This window comes from Nicrophorus vespilloides, unplaced genomic scaffold, assembly GCF_001412225.1.
Source record: "Nicrophorus vespilloides isolate i.1.1-1 unplaced genomic scaffold, Nicve_v1.0, whole genome shotgun sequence".
In the NCBI taxonomy this organism is placed as follows: Eukaryota; Metazoa; Arthropoda; class Insecta; order Coleoptera; family Silphidae; genus Nicrophorus; species Nicrophorus vespilloides.
The window spans coordinates 1,589-22,930 of record NW_017096469.1 but is presented as its reverse complement, the minus strand read 5'-3'; the positions used below and the strand labels follow the sequence as shown (position 1 = coordinate 22,930).

Below are 21,342 nucleotides of genomic sequence, written 5' to 3'. Positions count from 1 at the left end.
TATATATCCATTTCATCGTTCCATCCATCCTCGTAGTCCTGCATTCCGTCTCCAGCGATCGACGTCCAAAGTGAATCATCGACAGTTCAATTGTTTAGATTATAAAATGTTTTTTTTTCCTTTTTTGTTTTAAATACGAGTTAGCACCTATAATTCCTTTACACCAAGATTACACATCCTATTTTATATAATTTGTTATAATATATAATATAATCTTAATAATAATATATTATATATATATAAGACTTCCACTTATCTTATTTTGTTTATGGTTTATTTCCAGTTACATTAATTATTTTTTTGTTTCGGTTTTGTTTACGTCTTCGTCGTAATAATAATAATAATAATCTCTTGTATTCTCCATTATTTGTTTGTATTTTCTGGAAATTAATTATTTCTCTTTGGATATGCTGATAAATAATCTTGTTTAATTAACAAAACAGTGACGTTACCTTCGACGCATCACCTCAACACACACACATCCTGATTTTATAATTAATTCATCCATTTTTACAGAACGGGAATGCAATACGAAACGTAAATAATATTTACATACGAAAAAACAAAAACAATTGGTATGTAATTAACATCGAGATGATATAAAGATTGTCAAATATTCTCTCTTCTCCGTCTTCCTGTTACCTGTACAAATTGAAGCTGCTCTTTCTCGTTTAATTCTTAAATTCTCTTTCATTTTTTATTTTTTTTCTTTGGTCGCTTTAGTTGTAGTTTTTTTTTTCTGGTTTTATTTTGCTTCTTCAATTATTATTGCTTTTAAAGTAACTTTTCACTTTCTCTCTTATTATTTTCTTTTTTTCTTTTGCTAGACACTGAGGCGCTACAAAGCTCCAGACCAGATTTGTACAGCGTTATATATGTATATTTATATATATATATTTTACTTAATTTCTGGGTTGTTTTCATTTTGGTCTTGCCACGACAATTAGGACTAAAAATACTAACACACAGCCTCTATATATTTTCATGTATTTTTTTTGTTAAATAAATATTATTTTCTGTTCCTCCTTCAATCTTTCTTTTCTTTGCCGAACGAAGGGGATCTTTCGAGCATCGCACCTTCGTTCTTGAGCGGTAAAATTGTAGAAAAACTTTTTCAACTTTGTTTCCGTCTTGATGCAGATTCATCATCAGTTAGTATAGTAGCCTCTGTTGCTCTTGTTGCGACTGTTCCATTTGCACTTGAGGATCCGCAGGTATGTTCTGCGGAAACTAGCGTTGCAAAGGGCATAGCACATCGGGTTTATTGTTGAGTTAATGTAGCATAGATAGTAGAAGAAGTCCCAGAGTTGCGGAGGAATCTTGTTGCTGGCCGTGACTGGCTTGAGGAGAACGAGGATGTTGTACGGGGTCCAGGTTATTATGAATGTGAGCAGAATGGCGGAGAGCGTTTTCGCTGCTTTCCTGTCCTGCTTCTTCTCCTGAGTTTTCTTCTTCTTCTTGCCCTGGTTCTTGGTCGCGTTCGCAAGCAACGTTTTCCCGGGCACCTGCTTGGGGATGATCTTCGCGTTCAACGGGATTCTGATGTCGGGCATCGCGGATGGCCTCCTGTTCAGATGGTTCGAGTTAGCCGAGGACAGATAGTCCTCGGTGTGCGGCCTGGGTGCAGGTTTAAGCGCGTCCTCTGGTATCATCTTGATGGAGGGTGCTTCTGTGCAACTGGGACCGTCGTTCGATTCTCCGGGCAGTCGGATTAAGATAGTGTAAACGCTGTCGTTCGAACACGACCTACCCCCAAGTTTATTCGTCACTGGCAAGCTTCGCGTATCCCTGGGCCCCATCCTAATTGGGGTCATATTCATTTGGCCCTGCTGTCCCACCGCATACGAATCCCTGAAAATAATAATAATAAAACATAGCTCTTTCTATTATATAATGTATAATTGAGCGCTACCTTATGACATTCAACGAGGTGCAACGCGAAACGGAGCTCTGCAATGGTGTGTCCAGCGAAATGGGAGTGATGCAGCCCTGACCCTGTTCACTGGGACTTTCTTCCTCGGTATCGCTGTCTTCCCTCCCCGAATGCCACCACGCTACGCACCACGTTCTTATTCTGTTTATACCCGAAAACCACCCACGACGATGATAATGCGCTGAAATTTTTGCTAAAACACACTAACAACCACTGTCAGTCGAATTCAGAATTTACGTTTATCAGAATAAAAATATAGCATACGTAACTAATCTACTAACTTTAACTAACTTTAACCAACTTCAATATCACTTGACGGTGATAAACATATATATATCGCTACATATGTAGAATTCCTAATCCGTATAAATCGGTGGTTTTCAAAATTTGAATATTTTTTCACTTTAGTTCCGATAAAATTAAGGCAAAATATTACTAACTTCTGAACATAAAATAATAACTTCTTAAGCTCTATTATAAAACTTATTTCATCAGTCAACTTAACGTCCAGATAACATATTTTTGTTATTATGTGGTGCACATTCTCTATAATGGTTAAGTTACGATAGTTGTTTAACCTAGTTGCCTGTTTCCAAAATTGGAAACTTTCCTGTGTAATATGGGGGAAATATATAGAATATTCTAATCTAAAGATTAAAATCAACTATTTTAATACATATAAAATAATGAATCATTGATTTTGCTGCAACATTTGAATTGGAAATGTTATTTAGTTAATACTTTATCAACAGGTTTTTATATTATAATTTCTTCCGAATGTACTGAGCATACCTAGTACTTCAAAATTTAATTTATTTAAATTTAAATAAATCCAATTAACGAACTTATGATTAGACTTTGATATTGCGTGCTACACCGCCATTCAGATCAATAGCTTTTTATGAGGGAAATCTTCTTAAAAAAAATCAGTTATAGTAAATATTATAAACGAAATACTAAATTTAGTGGGATATTTGATTAAAAATCAATTAGAATGATTGATAATCAATAAACATATAATAAGACTTTTGTTACAGACGTGTTAGTAAAACACAATAAAGTTTAATTTTAGGAAAATATACGTTACATAAATTCCATTTGTAGACAAATATTTTATGCAACAGGTCATGTATATAATATAAATAGAACCGACATTTCTTTTTACCCTCTTTTGAATGGAAAACTTGTTGAGCGGCAAATTGGAAAATTAAATGTAACATAGTAAGGGATTACTATTACTGTATCTACGGAAGCAATTATTTAAGTAATAAACGAATTAATGGTTGAAATCAGATTTATTGAGTTCAATGCGAATTTTGATTGAGTCGAATCATTTCTATTACTGTTTTAATTTCCACCCCTAATATAGATTGAAGTGTAATGAATGTAGGAGAAGATGCAATTAGGAACAGTCTCCATCATCGAAACCCAACCGAGTTATGCAATACCAGATCCACCCTCATCGTGTAAAACTTCCGCCGATATTCAACAATTATATTACAAATATAACTAACTTTTACATTTGAAGAAATGGAAAATATCCAAGGTGAAAAAAAAGAAAAATAAATGCAGAAGCAAATGAAATTAGTTCAAGCAGCAACTGGGCGTTGTCTTGATCAGCACTGTACTAAACTTTAGCTTCGGATCTAAACTTTAAAACTACATTTAATGCGGAAACTTCGGCGCATGCAATATCCTTCGGATTCATTAAACTTGTGGCTGTCTTTCGTGCAGGTACGAGCGTAGGCAACGATTTCAGAAAAAGGACCGCAACTTCGCCCGACGGCTTTAATTAATTTCGGCCCGCAAATCTGATCTGGCCGCAAATCCGAATCCTAAGACAAACAGCACACACGATACCGGCTCCGAACTGGCAGACAGGCGGCGCGGGTGGTGGGTTTTTAATTAATCCCGGACCGGTGTGACACGCTCGGAGATGTTCTCTTCGGCAAATAGAAAACTCGATTGAAACTTTTCAAAGTCAATTAAAATCGGCATATTTTCGTATAAATTACTAACGTCGACTCGATAACCTTCATTCAAATGCCAGCCAATAAAAATTTATATACTTGGAAATATTTTGATTTTCTAAGATATAATATCAGAACCAGCAGATTTTCATATAAATTACGAACGCCAACTCGATCATTCAAATGCACCAGCCATATTCCTAAGATAAACGTCAAAATATATAAGTGTTAAAAAAGTATTAATAGTCCAAATTGTTGGTAATAATTTGCAGAAATATGTATTTTTGTGGCTTAAGTTTGGTTTTGATTGAATTTGTGGTGGCACTAAGATTTTAATTTTGATTTATATGAGAAACATGAATCAAATTCAAGCTGTGGTTGCCTTTCAAACAACTCTTCATTTCTCAAACCATGTCATTTAATTCACGAAACTTCTTCCCTTTCTTATAAACTGTATGATTAAATTCTACGCCGAGAGCAGCAAGGACAAAAAAATATATATTAAACATAGATTGGTCCTTTGTGAATTGCGTGATAACCGGAATCTCAAAGATATTTCTCTCTCTCTCTCTCAAAAAAAAAAATTTTCTTTTCATTTCACACACCCATTTTATGTTACTTATTACCAAATTTATTGTCGGCTACCGAACGGAAGTTTAACTCTATATTTTATTATACTTAATCCAATGGATTTCTAGGATTGTTTTCTCCCGTTCATACATTTTCTTCTTATTTTTTTTTTGTTGCCGTCCTGCATGCATGCATCGGAAATTGAATGAGAAAGAGAAGGACAAATGGGGAGAAAAATAGTGTTCGAATGCGATTTATAAAGAAGAAAGATGAGGAGGTGAAGGGGAGGAGAAGAACAGAGATACAGGAGGGCGTCGCGACTCGATAAAACGGGTGAACGGAGACGACGGATCGGATCGATACTGCGTGCGCCAGACGCTCGGATTTCGCGTGTATTCATTCATCTTTAATGCCATTGGAAATGAAGACGCATAACGACATTAAAGGACCAAACGAGAAGCGCTTATTGATGTTGGTTTCTGGTTGTTTAACTCACAGTTCGCCGCCTTTGGTGCTCCACACAGACCGAGCTGTGCATGTAAACAGAGTCGTTGTCCGCCCCCGTCGAGGACTCGGATCGGGGCCTCTTCCAGTCCTCTAAGTCCACCGTCGAACACGCGTTGTTGGCCTCGTCACTGCACACAAACATACTATTCGAGAATTTTAATAAAAGCCTCCCAAATGAATTTATTTTATTTGTTTTTTTTTCACTTTCCTACTAAAACCCAATGGATAAATGTTATGTACAATGCTTTGATGATTTTTTTATTATTATCTTAGTGTCTCTGCAGTATTTAAAATGAATGATGAATCTTTGGATAATATAAAATACCAATATTAATAATAAGATAATTCTTGCAATTTAGCCGTGGCACACGACCACGAACAATTTGCATATGAAAAAGTCTCTTCCAGTCATCTCGACTCGTGAAACTGTTGGAATTACGTCCCGCATTTGCATGGATATTAGTTAGCTGGATGTAGGTAGGGAAAATGAATGCGAGTGAAGTACCTGGAGTTGCTCCTCTTGCTGCTATCCTTCTTGCCGGCCTGCAGATTCGGTAAATCTTTTTGCCTCTTTTCTGTCTCACGCCAGATCCGCCAGTAGAGGACACACATTACGGTGACAGGCACATAGAAGGCGGCGATTGCAGTCCCGAAGGTAATATAGTGGTTGGTTTCGATGAACTGGATGTAACATTCCTTATCCGGAACCGTCCGCTGGCCCTCGATGTAAGGCCAACTGTAGATCCAGGGTGGCCATAGCAAAAGACTTGTGCCCCACGCTCCACTGCAAAAGTTTCAATTGTTTATCAAACATTCAATGGTATATATATATCAAGAGTCTGTATTTCACTTGTCTCGAGTGCCAAAATCGATGTTAAGTACGAATTTAATGAAAATGCATTAAATTTGCACAATATTTTTGCATTCTATATAACAAATTATACACTAATGAGATTTTCGTGATAAAAAATAAAAGAAAAGTAAGTAGTAGCCACAAAAAGCAATGTTGCATAACGAATTAGACGTGTTCTGAAGCTCTCCTGTCAGTTTCATGAAATATATGAAAGTTTATACATATACAAAAACTTTGTAAATATCACCGGAACAAACTTTTTTTAGTTTAGTTACAAACAAATATATAAAAATGCAAACTATCTAAAATAAAATTCAGTCAATAATTATAACTTATGTTTTCAAAGGTAATAAATATATAAGATAAGTAAATAAAAATAATATTAATTTCAACAGCTATAAAATTAATGTATGAAAAATTATGTAAATTTTCAGGAAGAAAGACATATTAAAGTTTTTGTATTAAATAATGAAAAAAAAAAGAGGTTTTTCTTCTTGAAAAGAAAATCTACATAAAAACTTTTAATTTATTTTTCTAATTTCTCTAAAAAAATTTTTTTTTTAATTGATAATCCAATTATTTTTGTTTCAGTCTATTTTTAAAGTGTTTATTGCAATAGATTGACAATAAATATAAATAAATTTAACAAAATCTATGTACTTTTATAATTTTAGTGTCAAAAAATAAATTATCTTCAAGAAAAATTAAATGTATATATTTTAGAAAGCGGGAGAAAAATGTATATTCTGATTATAACAAGGATAAGTAGATTTCTATTAACTACTTAGAGGTGCTTTGTCCATAATATTACATATTTTCAAAATTAACATAATTTCAGTTGTGAATTACCTTTATTTTATTCTCAATAATAGTATAGAATAAAAACTTCAAATTAATTTTAAATTATTCACCACATATTGTATATAAAAACAATATATGTGGTATTCTATAATAACACGAAAAACTTATCATCAATTGTAAAGTATTGTAAGTTTATTTGAGTATATATGAATATTTTTTGTTAAACTAACTTCTTTAATACAAATACGTAAACCAAAATAAAATTTGGAAGATATTAGATATTCCCATCTCAAAATATAAACTTTTTATTACATTTGAAAATCCAAATTTCGTTAAACCTTTCAGTTAATCGACCCATACGACTCATTTAATCTTATTTATATAATTCCCGTAAATTTATATGAATTCCCCCCTCTTGTTAATATAATTGATTCCATACACGTTTGTAATGCTATAAAAACGTTACCAAGAGTATTTCTCTCTAATTTATTAAATGCATCTTGAACACATTTAATCAATTCATCAATTGTATTTGGCGAAGCTTCATGTTGTAGTTATTGAATAGAGTTTAAAAAAAAACAAATGGAGAATATTTAAATTGGTGGTGGTTATGACTTAAATTGAATATTCCAACCATCAGTACAAAAGTGTTCTAATTTTTCTTTATATACTTAATAATTGTTGCAAGAAACCATAAAGTTGTTCATTACTCAATTACTTCGATTTGGCATCTCTTTTTTTTAAATTCACGTTATTTGAGTTAAAATTTTCTATTTTGAAATTACAGCGGTGACTATTATATTTTTATAATTTTTGGTCTTCAAATTTCAACTTAACTCAATATGATGGTATTGCCAGTGGGTTTTGAAACTCTAGATAATCATTCTTTCAAATGTATACTATATTTTCGGACAGAGGGATAACAAAGATTATATGTTATGAAACAACATTTTTTTTTAAATATTGACTTTAATTGTTATAGTTGTTTGAATTTTGTATGGAATATGTTATATTTTGTTATTATTATATAGATTGGATATATTCCATTTCAAAAAGATAAACAAATCTAGTATAGTTCAAAACAATAATTCTCATAATATCTGGTCAAAGAGCTCTCAGGTGCAAATAATTATAGAAAAAATGTATTTAAAGAGAAAAAAAATACTAGAGAAAAAGTCACAAAATTAATTAACGCATCAGTCCAAATTCGTTAAGCTAACAACAGTACCGACTTTCGCTATAACATATAACAACACATAATTAATTATGAAAGTACAGAGCATGGGCAAGATTATTATATGAGTCTTTTTGAAATAAATATTATTTATATGCATTGTTGATAAATAAAATAAATATTGTTAGCCAAATTTTTTTGCTAACCCAATATATAATTACTATTAAGTTAACTATATATTTCTTAAATGCACTATCAACAAAAATAAAGTTGAAACAATACTCGTAGTTTGAAAATTTAGAAAGAACATAAATTTAAATTCAGCAAAAGAAAAATAAATAAAAAAAGTAGTAAACAAAGTTATTGTTTATACATAAATAATCGATTTTTTACATTATTCGGTTTATGTATTTAGTTTGATTAGTACGGTATCAAACAATCTGAGATATTGGAGAAAACGATTACCCGCACTATGTGAGGTATTGCTATATAATTTCAATACTAACATGTACATTTATTTTGCAGTTATTATTACCTTTATTAAGGAAATTAGTAACGAAGGCTTACCCAATCATGATTGCCGCTTTACTAGTGCTTCTCTTGGCCCTGTAGGTGAGCGGTCTAGTGACTGAGAAGTAACGGTCGAAACTGATGATGAGCAGATTGAGAACGGAAGCGTTGCTGGCCAGATAATCGAGAGCGAGCCACGTGTCGCACACTATGGGACCGAGCGGCCAGAATCCTAGGAGGGTGTAGACGGTGAAGAGGGGCATGGAGATGAGGCCGATGGCAAAGTCGGCGATGGCCAGGGAGAAGAGGAAGTAGTTGCTGATCGTCTGCAGCTGCTTGTCGATCTTGAACGAGATCATGACCATGATGTTCCCAACTACGGTTACCACGGAGAGTATGCAAGCGACGGCTCCGATCAGAACCACCTCGGTTATGCTGTACGTAGGCTCGGGTATGGTCACGTTCGACGTCGACTCGTTCATCTTGTCACGAAGACGAAGACGACGACGAATCGCTGCTCTCTTCGGCTGCTGCTTCTGCTTCTACTTCTGTTGCCGTTACCTGCATCTCCCACCACTCCCACTGTCAACAACAAACAAATAAAGCAAAGAAAGGAATTAAAACCCAGCGCATCCACCATAACTACCACTAGGCTCGAGAGACGCACTCCACTCGTCCTAACAAAGTCTTTAAATACTTTACTTACTCAAGAGTGAAACAAGAAAAAACAACAAAACATAGAAGGATAAAGCAAAACGAAAACGAGAGAATATAATAATTTTCTTATTGCACACTCTAGGCCTAATCTCATCCGTTTGCTTTATACCATTGTTCTCGCGTGTTCAAGAGCTCACTTGGATCCTTGTCTCGAGTACACTCTTTCAGCAGATAGTATTTGCTTTGGTTCAGCTTTTCCACATATTTATAAATTCACAAAGCTCATTTCCATTTGCATCACGCCAGATATTTCAAAACTTTTTATTAATTAAAAATTTAAAACAAATCGTATAATTAATACAGAAAGTTTTTAATTAGATCTAATATTTTATTATTTTACATATGCTATATGCGAAGATTTCGTAGCGGACGAATTAACCCAATTATTTGTAAACGAAACTGCATACCGGATAGATGTATTAAACTTGATCAACCATTGCAAGAAAATGTGAGTCATACCAATTTAGTAATTCCACCTAAATCAAGTCAAATATAATACAAAATAAATTAATAATTGGATGAAATCATAATATTATTTATCAATTAATCGATATTACACAAATATTTGATTTTATTTCATATATCCTAGTTTTATTTTACAAACTTTCTATCATATCTAAATTATATTTCGTATCATATTTCATTGTCTGATTTTATTGGATTGCAAGAATGTAATTTCTGTTTTAACTTCTGTATTATTATTTCCTTTTGACATTTGATAGATGTCACTTTAGCTTAGTTTAGAAGTAAATTTCGCTTAATTTTATTTGCAACGAAACTATCCGTTTCTGGAGTGCAAAAACGAACAAATTATTTCCGTAATAATTTGAAAGCAACTGAGACTTACAAAGAGATATGTAAATAATTGGTTTAAAAAAATCTTATCGTTTTGTACTGAAACTAAAATCAATTTTCGTATTTGGTGTTATTACCTAAGGATATGAATTACTAAAGTTAATAATCCATTTTAACCGTAAACCTATATTAGCGCAACTTTACGCTCACTGCATCATTTCAATTTTCATTTTCAAGGAATTAATGACCAATTATTTTATACGATTCATTGCTTCACCCATATTAAATTATAGAATTAATTGAAGCATTCTTAAAATACCCGTTTAATATTTTCTTTTTATTTCACTAAAAATAAATTGAAATATTTAATATTGAAATTTATTAGTGAATTTACTTTGCATCATTTAGAGCTCATATTTAGTTATTATAATAAATATTAGACGCTATATTTGATAATATAAGAGTCTAATGAATGGCATCAATGAAGTGCAGACCCGAACGAATAATTGGATTTCTATTTTATGAATGCAGTTTCTTACACTGAAATGAGCACAAATTTTAAGAAAGAATTTCACAAACGAAATTTATAAAGATTTCACAGCTAAAAAAGCATACGAGTTTGTGCAAATAATATAAATCAAGGTTCTTCAAAAGAAAGCTCAGTAGATAAGAATATTTTACTAGAAAGAAAAACGCTTTTCTGTGAAGAAGAAAATATTATTTTATAGTATTATTTCTATTGTTGGATGGATCTTTCTATATATTTATACGTATGGAAATTTGAAGAAAAGTACACTGTGTGTAGGTTTAATTTGTTTTATATCGTTTTATTTAAAGATTATATTCTAATTTCTAGGAAATGTGACCTAAAATATTATTATTAGTTATTGTTATTATAAAATTTTAGATATGCGTTTAATTAAAATGAAATCACTATTTCTTTTAACAAATTTAAATTATTTTTATATAATATTAAAAATAAACAAACTATATAAATGTTTGTCCTTTATTTTCATGCATATTTCTAAAATTTATATAATAAGAATAACAAAGTGTGTCTGAACGTGTGTATATGGGGAGGGGGCGGAATGAATGTGATTGCGGGGAAGGTAGAGCCCGCATGAAATAATTTTAGTCTCCTCCGATCGATTCAACTCATCGAACTCTGAAGCGATGTGCGCGTGTCACGCAAAAATACCCGCACGCACACACATTAATTCTCCCTTTCATTTTTGCGCTCATCCAGCTCGTGGAAATGAAACACACGATACGCACGATAACACATGAGAAGAATGCAAAAAAAAGAAGAATACACGACGCACAACAAAAGGCAATTTTAATTGAAAATATGTACACCGGTGGATGCGCCGGGTCTTATCAGCGGTTTACAGTTTCCATCCACCAAAGTTGTAGATCTCAATTTAACGCATCGGTAAAAAAAATAACTTACTGAATTCTATTTAATCTTATTTCAATGCTTAATTTCTGTAAATGTATAAAAAAAAACAAAAAAAATCTCTTCGTCTCTTAATTAACGTTTAAAATTTTAATTTATAAATGACGCAAGTGTGCATCGCACGATTAGAAATTTTCGGAGTGCACTCGAGCCGGTCTATTGATCTTAATTCATTCATCCACTAGTTGAGTTTGCATCGAGAGGATCTTGGATTCTCTCCTTAATTGCTAAATTCAAGCGGCAGAGCTGGTAATCGTCGGGGACCATTACAATAACTGGAATCAAGTTTACAAATGAATGACTCGATAATATATGTACGACGAGCGACCCGTGGACGTGGGTCGAAGGGGCACTTCCTTAACGAATCAAATTGTTGTGACCCAGCATCGATCCGGACCGCCCAAGAAAACCACAAACGCAGCTGCTGTAATTTATACGGCATCATACAGAATACTTCATTGAGTCTAATTCATTTCCGCTGCCTGGAGGAAAGTTTCCGGCGTCTCCGGATCGTTGCAATCGCAAAATACGAATGCGAACACGTCCAAAACACACTATGATATATTTTAAACAACAATCTTAATTAAACATCGTTGATGTATATTTTTTCATAAAAATTATTGATAATTTCGAATCTTGTTGTTATATTCAAAGACTAGCTTTAATAAATAGCTTTACTTTGTCTTCAACTGCTTTTACAGGCATTAAAGAACGTGGTCAATTTTTATCAACAAATTTGTCAAAACAAAATTTCAAAAATAAGACAAAAAGAAAACAACTCCAAACTTATTATTCATATTATTTTAGACACGTTGCTAAAATGATACTAATCATATTCTATTTGTCTAACAATTAATAGAAAACGTTTAAATCTAATTTTGAAGAAATATTAAATGAAACCTACCCATAAATTTAATATTTTACTTTAATTTATTTTCATAACTCCGATTGTCAACAATTATTTTTATAAAATTGTTTTTTATGGCTATATTTTTCTAATTGCATTCTGTTTATTTGCATTACAAATTATATTAAAATTTTACTTCTACTTTTTTTCCAATCATTCCTCTTTATATTTCATTATCAGTCTCGCAATAAAGTTACTAAATTTCCGAATCGGAGTTTGAATTACAACGTGTTCTTCATTCATATTACATACGTGTTTCACATCAGTTAGCCTGCACCTAAAATCACGTCCTTCTTGTACATTATTTTTATTTTGTTTTATTATATCTTGTACACGGGAACGCTTTCAATGGAAACGGCGTAAGTGGGTCAAGCGTTTTAGTGCAAGCAATCGAGCTCAAGATTGATCACCTTTGACCGATCGCACTTTATGATCTCGGAAACATTGTAACTCGAGAGATTTTCTAATATTATTACAACTGCAATGTCATCCAAAATAAAAAAAAATATTGATGAGAAATAGTAATATGTACGTATAATCTCTTTTAATGACTGGGATTAGTTGCTACAAGCTTGCAAATGAGTCCCATTAGGATAAGTTCTGGTAGAAGTGGAAGGTTTATAAACCAACCAAGACATATTAAAATTTAAGTTTCGAAGGGTTTAAGGTAGAATCTGCAAAGGGGAAACAAACGATGTTAAAGGCACGTCGCCAGGTATTAAAACAATTTAGACACACAACTTAAGGAAGGAGGAGTATCTAGCATGGGATCATTAAACATTCATATACGTTTTCATAGAACGTAGATATAACTTATTTTAAAATATTTATCTAATTAGTAGTAGTTTAACTATTTTTAAACTGGTTTCCTCCTGTCATAATCAATTAAAGCAGTTTATGTCATTGTATGAAACAATCTAGAAGGAAGTTATCATAATTAGATCATCTGTTTTATTTACACTCTTATATAAATGGACGTAAATATCAATTCAATTAATTTTCATATCCATTTCAAAATATATTTTTTTTAACAATTGGAAAACTTATGTAATATAATCCATGTATTTATATAAATGTTATTATTGTGTTCAAGCGCAATTTCAAGCATTTCTTGTGTATGTGGAATAATCGTGTATTGATTACAAAGTTTAAAACACTTCCACGTACGTTTGCAAACATATACGAATCAACATTTCTATGGTTTCAATTCGTAGCGGCTAATTGAGTTCCATTTAGTGCTTTATTTGAGTTGCTTTGATTCTAATCATAAATTGCTGCAAAACAAGAAAAACGTAAATCTCTGAAGATCCCTTATTTAAATTTATATAAAAGTTTCTACGTAAACATGTAATAAATTCCAGATTTTACGTAATTATTGAAATAATTTGATTTCCATTTTTTCTTCATAAATATTTCTTTGAAATTTTGCTCGTTTTGCAAGACAATGCGCTTTCGTTTTATCAAATCTTGTGCACATTATCAAAGAGAAAATTAACTATTCACAGAAGTATATTTTTTTTTACTTTTATTTCAATCGAAAGGAGCAAATAGATTTGGTAACTAATTTTAGATTTTAAATTTGTATTATATGTTATGTTATTATATACTATGAAATAATTTTAATTATAAAACTAATTAACTTCTTATTGAAAGAACATAAAATGTGTTTGAGCATCAAGAAGGAATATGGAAACAAAATCATATATAAATATACCAATACATCGCATAGTGCGGATTTACTAGTACGGTTTGAAAATTTAAAAAAAAAACTAAAGTTTAATTCAGCAATATTAATATAAATTCTTGTTTCTTTTTATGCGGTTTTAAAGTACTCAGTTAGTCCGGTTTCAAATGGTGCGAGACATTGGTGGGATCGACTATACGATATTGCTATATTGAATTTTACATCTTAAATATGAATTGAAATATTAATCATTATGAAAATGGTATTTATAAATAATATATGAATTGCATATTACTTATTAAATTTTCACAGTACAATGTATCAAATTAATACTTATTATATATTTCTAATATTCACCATTTAGATATTTAACTTTTTATTCAAATAAAGCAAAACTTTATTGAGTTTTAAGCCAGTTTGTATGAAAGCATTTTACTTATGATTATTTTCAAAATTTAAAAAATATATTTATTATGGTTCTGCATATAATGATTTTAATCATTATCTTCAAAATGTCTCAAATCATTGTTGTTTCATTTGATATTTTTCTTAGAAGTATACCAGAAAATCACTTTAATCAAAAAGTTTTACAACTCGGCCATGGCCATTTCTGTATAATATTTAATAATTTACACATGGCCAATTTAAAATTGTTTACAAAAGTAAACAAAAGGAACATGAGAGAGAAAACAATCAGTATTTTTGATTGAAAGAAACGTTTTTGAAGCTTTTAACTTTCTCGCAAAATAATTGGTGTAGATAAATAAGTAAATTCTTTTCACTGTTGGTCTTAGCGTTTTTACGTTTCTATAATGTTCTTCAAAAACTACATTATTGCATATTTTTCTTAACAAATAAGTAAAACATATTATGAGTAGGAATTATAACAGTAAAATACTGAAATAGTTGGCCATAAATTTGAAATTAATTTATTATTACAATTCATTATTTTCGAATTTTTCATAGATATTGACATATTATGATTTAAGAATAGTTTACAAATAAATATAAAAAATAATAATTAGCATAATATAATAATTATGTATTTATTTCTTTCATTTATAATTATAATCCAATTATTGTGGAATAAATTTACAAAAAAAAATATCAACAAATATGCATAGACTTTATATTTATTTCGAGAAATGTTCACATATTTAAGGATTTTAATTTATATTAATGTATTATTTTAAATAGTAATACATGACTTTCACATACAATAATGTTTGCGAGGTTTATTTTTATTGGGAAATGCCAAGACTTGTTCAGATTCATTGATAAATAATAAAGGCATAAAGATTTTCCGGGCAATTTATATTATTATAATTATTTAGAATGGAACTGTAAAATTATTATGAAATGTTTTTCAATGTACGATTAAGGTGTAAAAGTAAGACAGTTTCGTGATCGCTGATCGAATGAGACGAATTTCCGAGCAATGAAAAGCGCGGCGGGATATTCGATTAGGAAATAAGCAGAGTCGGAAAACGAGCTCGGAAATGGAATTAGTTTGGATTGTTCCCTTTTTTACTCGGTCCGCTTGTAAACATTCTGGGGATTGTTTAAGGGATGCTTGATATAAGAAGAGCGTGCGTGTGCGTTGAGGCTGGTGGCCGGCGGCGGCAGCGGCGGTGGCGGTGCTAGTAATCGATGCAGCGGACCCCTCGTCTCTGCGGGGGCGGCCAAACAACAAATTCACTCGTTCATACAGATACACATACGCCACCACAAACTACCTAGTTTCAAAACAATTATACGATTTGTATCCAAGACTGGAGTGGACACTCACCTTATGCGCTACATCCTGGTGGCATGCCATAATAACAGTAATGCCTCATCCTCATCGTCCGAACGCACATAATTTAATAACACTTACGGTCTCAGTCCAAGACATCAACGTTATCAAATTCATTAAATGTTTAATTTTAATGAGTACCAACTACCACCTCCACGGCTGCCGCGTGTTACGCTTCTCGAATTATATCATTTGACTGTCTTGTCGTGTCTGCTTCTTGTGATTTAATGGTGGAGGTGCAACTTTTCGCGAGTATATGGTATCAGCGCTGCTTGTCGAATATTCGGGTGCGTGTGCGATATTTATGCTATATGAACGAAAACTTCTTCAGTCTGAGTATAAATTGAGTGTGTTTGCCAATGTTCTCTTTTGTTGATGTTGTAAATGCTAGTGAGGGTAAGTAAGGTGTTCTTCTGTAGTATACGAGCGTGGCGAGAGAGTATGTTGTTGTATGATGTTTGTTGTATGTGAAAATGTGTGGGTGCACTGAGGTCCTCCGGTGGCACCAAAGGCGTGGACTGTCCGGGTTGGCGCCGATGGCACCGACATTCCTCCCACCACGCTCGGCAAGGGCCGGCGGAGCACCGGGCCCTGTAGGACACGCGCATGGTCCTCATTGATTTTACACGCCACGCTCAGACCTCGGCTCAGCTCTCTCTTCCTTCTAGCCACCAATCCACCCCTCGCATCCCGTGTTACACCCCGACAATACTTTATCTCTCTCTATCCCACATATATATACACCCATCATTATTATTTCCATCCACAGTGAAAAAGATCATCAAACTTACGTACTCTTTAAATCGTTTACCTTTTGAAAGGTTACTCAGACCCAGCGCATACAAACGTAACTGCTACTTACTAACTCCTTCCATTGTAAATAACAAATCTATTATATTATTAATGCCCTAGTCTTTCTGCTCACTATTTTATTAACAAATTTGTAATTGGAGCTTTCAATCAAGACTATTCTACTATTCAGTTATTTATTTAGTTCAATTTAACCAGCCATAACACAAAACGTAAAGAAAATATGTATAGTCAATGTTTTCGTCACCTACATATTTTATATTCATTTAAATTTGTCGAAAGAGAATTTGACATGTTATAAAATGCCTAAACAATGTGCAAACTCATCATTCTTAGAGATACAATGACATATGTAAGTTGCAGTTTATAAAATAATCTCTTTAAATTTTCTGCACAATTATGCACTACTATTTTTAGGAAATAGGAACTTTAACGAGTGTACGTAGATTGTGTTTGCCAGGTTGGCTTCAATCTCTTATTTTTAATTGACTTATAAAAGAAATACTGGTTGTTATTCCTTATTAACTAATGCTAAAGATAGTACAGTAAGAGCACGTTTCGCACTTCCTCGATTAACGCTGATTTGATGTAATGCGGACAATCACTTAATGTGATTTTCTTTAATGTTGTTTTGTTTAACACGTGTCGTCCAGCAACGTATTCTAATCGCTAAACGAGGTCTTCCTGTATTTAGATATTAAGCTCTGAAAACTCGACCATGAAATGACAATTCCAAGGACTAATAGGAGAAGAATCAACCTAGGCAATTTATACAAAAAATAATCTAGGATAGTCTAGGCGCACTTAAATTACAATGATGTTTTCTTTTTAATATTTACATTTATTTTGCTTTGGAAAATAGTTTAATACAAAATTCCTCAGCACACCTAACATAATGAAAATCACTAATTTCATTATTATTATTGGTATTGTTTATAAAAAGTCTTCTTCTGACGATCTAAAATGCAACAATTAAATAGATATGAACATTATAACTTCTAAATTCTAAAGAAATATAGCGGATAAATGTTAATTTAGGTATCAATTATTAATTATCTCCGTATTTACGTTGATTATTTCATTTTCAATTTTTTGCTTTCTTTACTTTACGTCAACTACCGTTTTGAACTTTTAGAAGAGAAAAACAATACTTCTGTTATTACACAAATTTAATCAAGATATGAAATCAATTACCTTACAATCTCGAGAATAATAAACAATATAAAAAACGAGGGAATACGAATCCTGGATGTTTTATAAATGTATGAAAATCTAACATTAGGTCTTGATAATATATGCTGCGATGTAGTAATACCGCCCAGCCCTTTTATTAAAACTGACAAAAAGGTTATTCAGAGATTTTTTTCTGCTATAAAAATAACTGTTATAATTATTTCCATTGAATACAATAAATAACATGCAAACTTTTACATATAATATATATTAATCAAATCTTATATAATAACTATAATATACATTTTATATATTTACTTTTGCTTTTTACGAGCATATTTCTTCTAAATTTATTATAATTTACAATTTTATTAAATATGTATGTTATACGGTTCTTCAGAATTAGTTTTAGAGCTTTATTGCATTTTACTAAAGTAGTAAACAATTTTATTTCTTCCTACAATTCGATTCAATCAATATCAAATTAATATTTATCTATTCTAACAATACAATATTGTTGTAAGATATGCGTATCATTATTTAAATTAAACATATAATAAATAATATTATTTAAATAGTATATTTTCAACAGTTGTGTCGGCCTTGTGTTAAATATTTCAAGTAATCTAAATTATTTTACATGTAATTGCTCAAATACAATAAGGTAGTACAAATGTATATATATATATTTAGTATTGTTTCTGAAACTAATGTCTAAAATAGACTTTTTCAATATATTTAAGAAAAACTCTGGCTATATCTTCATAAAATTATTTATAAAATAATTGTGCTGGAATATTGAAATTATTTAATTTGATAAATATATACATAATTTGTTTAATCTGATACTATACATTATTTTTGTTATATACAGTAAACCCTCCTATAACCTAGTATTCTCATAATGCGGTTTCTATATAATACTACTTACTTATTCTAACTGTACATCATTAACATAACGACTGTTCAAAGAAGTTATCAGAATTATAAATAATTATTTTTTATTTTAGATTGCCTTAAAACTTCATGTTCAAAACTGAAAATGAAATCTTACACTCGGATATTTAATAAATATCTTCTCGTTTAAGTAGCGATTTGTAGAAATATATCATAAAGATTTAGATGAAATACAGATATCCCCCGACTTACTAAATAGTTCCGTTCCAAATGGTTATTCGTAAGTCGTTTTTACTTTTATATATGATGTAAATTCCGTATTACTGATTGCATAAATTTGAAAAAATAGATTAAAATAAACAAAATTACTTACAAATACTTTTCAATGTAGACATCACAATTATTTAATAAAAAAACGAAACAATAAAACAGATAGTATATCTTCCAAAAATATTATATTTTATTAAAAAAATTATCAATTTTTGTTTGGACAGTTAATTTTTTAACACTATATATCTCCTTGTAACAAGTTAGAGCTTTTAGAATTTTGTTCGTAAGTCCGGGAGTTCGTAAGTCGTAAGTAAAAATGGGATTAGATTTGCGTAAACAATTAAAATAAGATTTTTATAATATAGTATGAATTAATCTGATTTGTACTAATTCTAAATTTCTTATAACACGGTTTCCATATTATATTGTCCTGAAATTCTTAATAATAATAATTTCTTGGTCAAAAAAATATTACATCAAAACATACATTGTAATTTTTAAATCAAATCAAAATAAATACATCTGGTCAAAAGGATAATATATATAAAGAATCTAACTAACCTCATAGTAATTTTTGTTTGTTCTATTATAATTAAATAGTAAAATAAGGGGTCAAAAATTACAAAAAAACTAAATGAAATGGATTTTTTTAGCTGCATTAAATGTTTAATATTTAGATTATAATTTAATAATCAAGACTGATATAATGTGCAGTGTGTACGTGAAGCGACAAGTTTGCAGCGCATTTGGTGTTTGCGTCTAAATGTGCGACGGACTGGTTAATTGCTCTGATCAAAATGACACAACCACACGCGTCCACCGAAACGGAAAGTAAATCTAAAAATTATAAACCATAAAAGTGACAGTACATTACATCCATATAATATGTTTTTCTAGGTAGTAGGACATTTGTCTCCAGTTGTTATTGATACGAAAAGCACAAAATAGCAAAACTAATGATCTCTTCCTGATTGGAATTCCTACTTCTAGATTAATTTCTTGAACATCTACAACAGTTTACCATAAATATACGGTTACCATTATTTTTCGTAAAAAGCTGTTAATAAATGGACTCACCTTTAAGAATATACTATAATCAGATTAGTGTTTTGTTATAAGATTTAATCACAAAATTGTAGTGTTTAACAATGTCGCAAATAATAAATAGCAGCAAAACTAAACCCGTAATTTTGTCGACGTTATTCGTCGAAATTTTAAATATTGCATTTCGAAAGCAATCCGCGCGATAAAGCTGGCACGCGGCAAGCATGTAAAATAAGAGAATGCGACTGCCTTTCATTATGTCTCGCGAAATGTATAGACGTTAATAAGCTGATATGTAGTAGTAGTAGTAGTAGCACATGAATACTGATATAATTCCGCGTGGAAATTATAACAAAAGTCTCAGCAGAAGCGGCGGTTGCTTTTCAGATTTGTTTAGGTCTCAGGCATTTTTCTATGCGAAATAATATCCGAGCATGACGTACTCCACTACAATTCATCTAACAGTGTAAATAGTATGAGTAGTATTGGTGGTATAGTAATAGTCGTCGGCGAGCTAAAAGCGCGATCTCCCTCTCTCGCACGGTCTCTCATCGATTCCGATTCAGTTTTAGTTTCCTCCTCGTGTCAGGACGCGACAAAAGGATGATAACATTCGAGGAAAGCCCGTTTCCTCGTACAATGTAATCGCTAAACTATTATTCCCCCATCATTATTATTACCTGCCCTTATTATTAAAGCGACTCGATTTGATTCCATTTCACCTCTATAAATAAACCCACGCTGAAAACGGAACCAAACTTGCACAAATACCTCCTCGCACAGCATTTACACATTCATATTCGAAGCGATGAAATATCAAATCTGCACGCCGTCGTGTATGGTCGGTGTATTCGTATTTATGTTCTCAATAATATAACAAGTACTCCATTGTTTTCACAGGGTAAACCAAATATAGATTGCATAAGCCTGAACAATTCAGACAAGTCACACGTCCACTTATTTGCTACCTTCTTAAGATATCCCATAAAAGTTCTATTTTTTTTTAAGAATTGCTTTCGATTATGATTATACAATTCTAGTATCTTGGTGAACATTTTCTGAAAGATAACATTATCACATTACTATTATCCTTTATGAATTTACCTGAAATATGCAATTTTTTTTTCAGCATTTACTTCTCCAAATATTTTGAAATAATTGAAAGCCAGTAAAACACCATTTTGACCCAGTCAGAATTAAGTATACATGCAAGTTGGTATACATAAATTCTAAGCCCGACCTAGACTAAAGAATATGAACTGAATACTGCTGGTATAAGTTATGTTGATAATAAAAAAAAATATCTCCAAAAAATCCTATATTAAAGACAATAAACTATGTAAATTAACTTTAGCTGTGTACTATTCCAATAATGAAATTAAATATTTAGCTTTGTTAGGGAGATTTTTGTTACTATTTCAAAACATAAAATGATTAACAGAAAGTTACAAATTATAATAAATGTTCACAGAAATA

At 31.4% G+C, this 21,342-nt stretch overlaps 1 protein-coding gene across 3 annotated transcripts; it reads right to left on the bottom strand.

Moving 5' to 3' along the window:
- Positions 1 to 344: 344 nt before the first annotated feature.
- Positions 345 to 20,104, bottom strand: LOC108557093 (muscarinic acetylcholine receptor DM1). Of its 3 annotated transcripts, none has more exons than XM_017913477.1 (6): positions 19,900 to 20,104; positions 8,376 to 8,900; positions 5,486 to 5,764; positions 4,970 to 5,123; positions 1,913 to 2,136; positions 345 to 1,851 (listed from the first exon to the last, which is right to left on the bottom strand). In XM_017913477.1, the coding sequence occupies exons 2-6, from the start codon at positions 8,798 to 8,800 to the stop codon at positions 1,149 to 1,151; spliced, it is 1,785 nt and encodes a 594-aa protein (XP_017768966.1). In that variant the 5' UTR covers positions 8,801 to 8,900; positions 19,900 to 20,104; the 3' UTR covers positions 345 to 1,148. The 3 variants fall into 3 exon arrangements, with proteins under 3 accessions (XP_017768966.1, XP_017768965.1, XP_017768967.1); XM_017913476.1 differs by lacking the exon at positions 19,900 to 20,104 and adding an exon at positions 15,667 to 16,259; XM_017913478.1 differs by lacking the exon at positions 19,900 to 20,104 and adding an exon at positions 15,667 to 16,259 and having other exon boundaries at positions 346 to 1,851; positions 4,970 to 5,108.
- Positions 20,105 to 21,342: the final 1,238 nt, after the last annotated feature.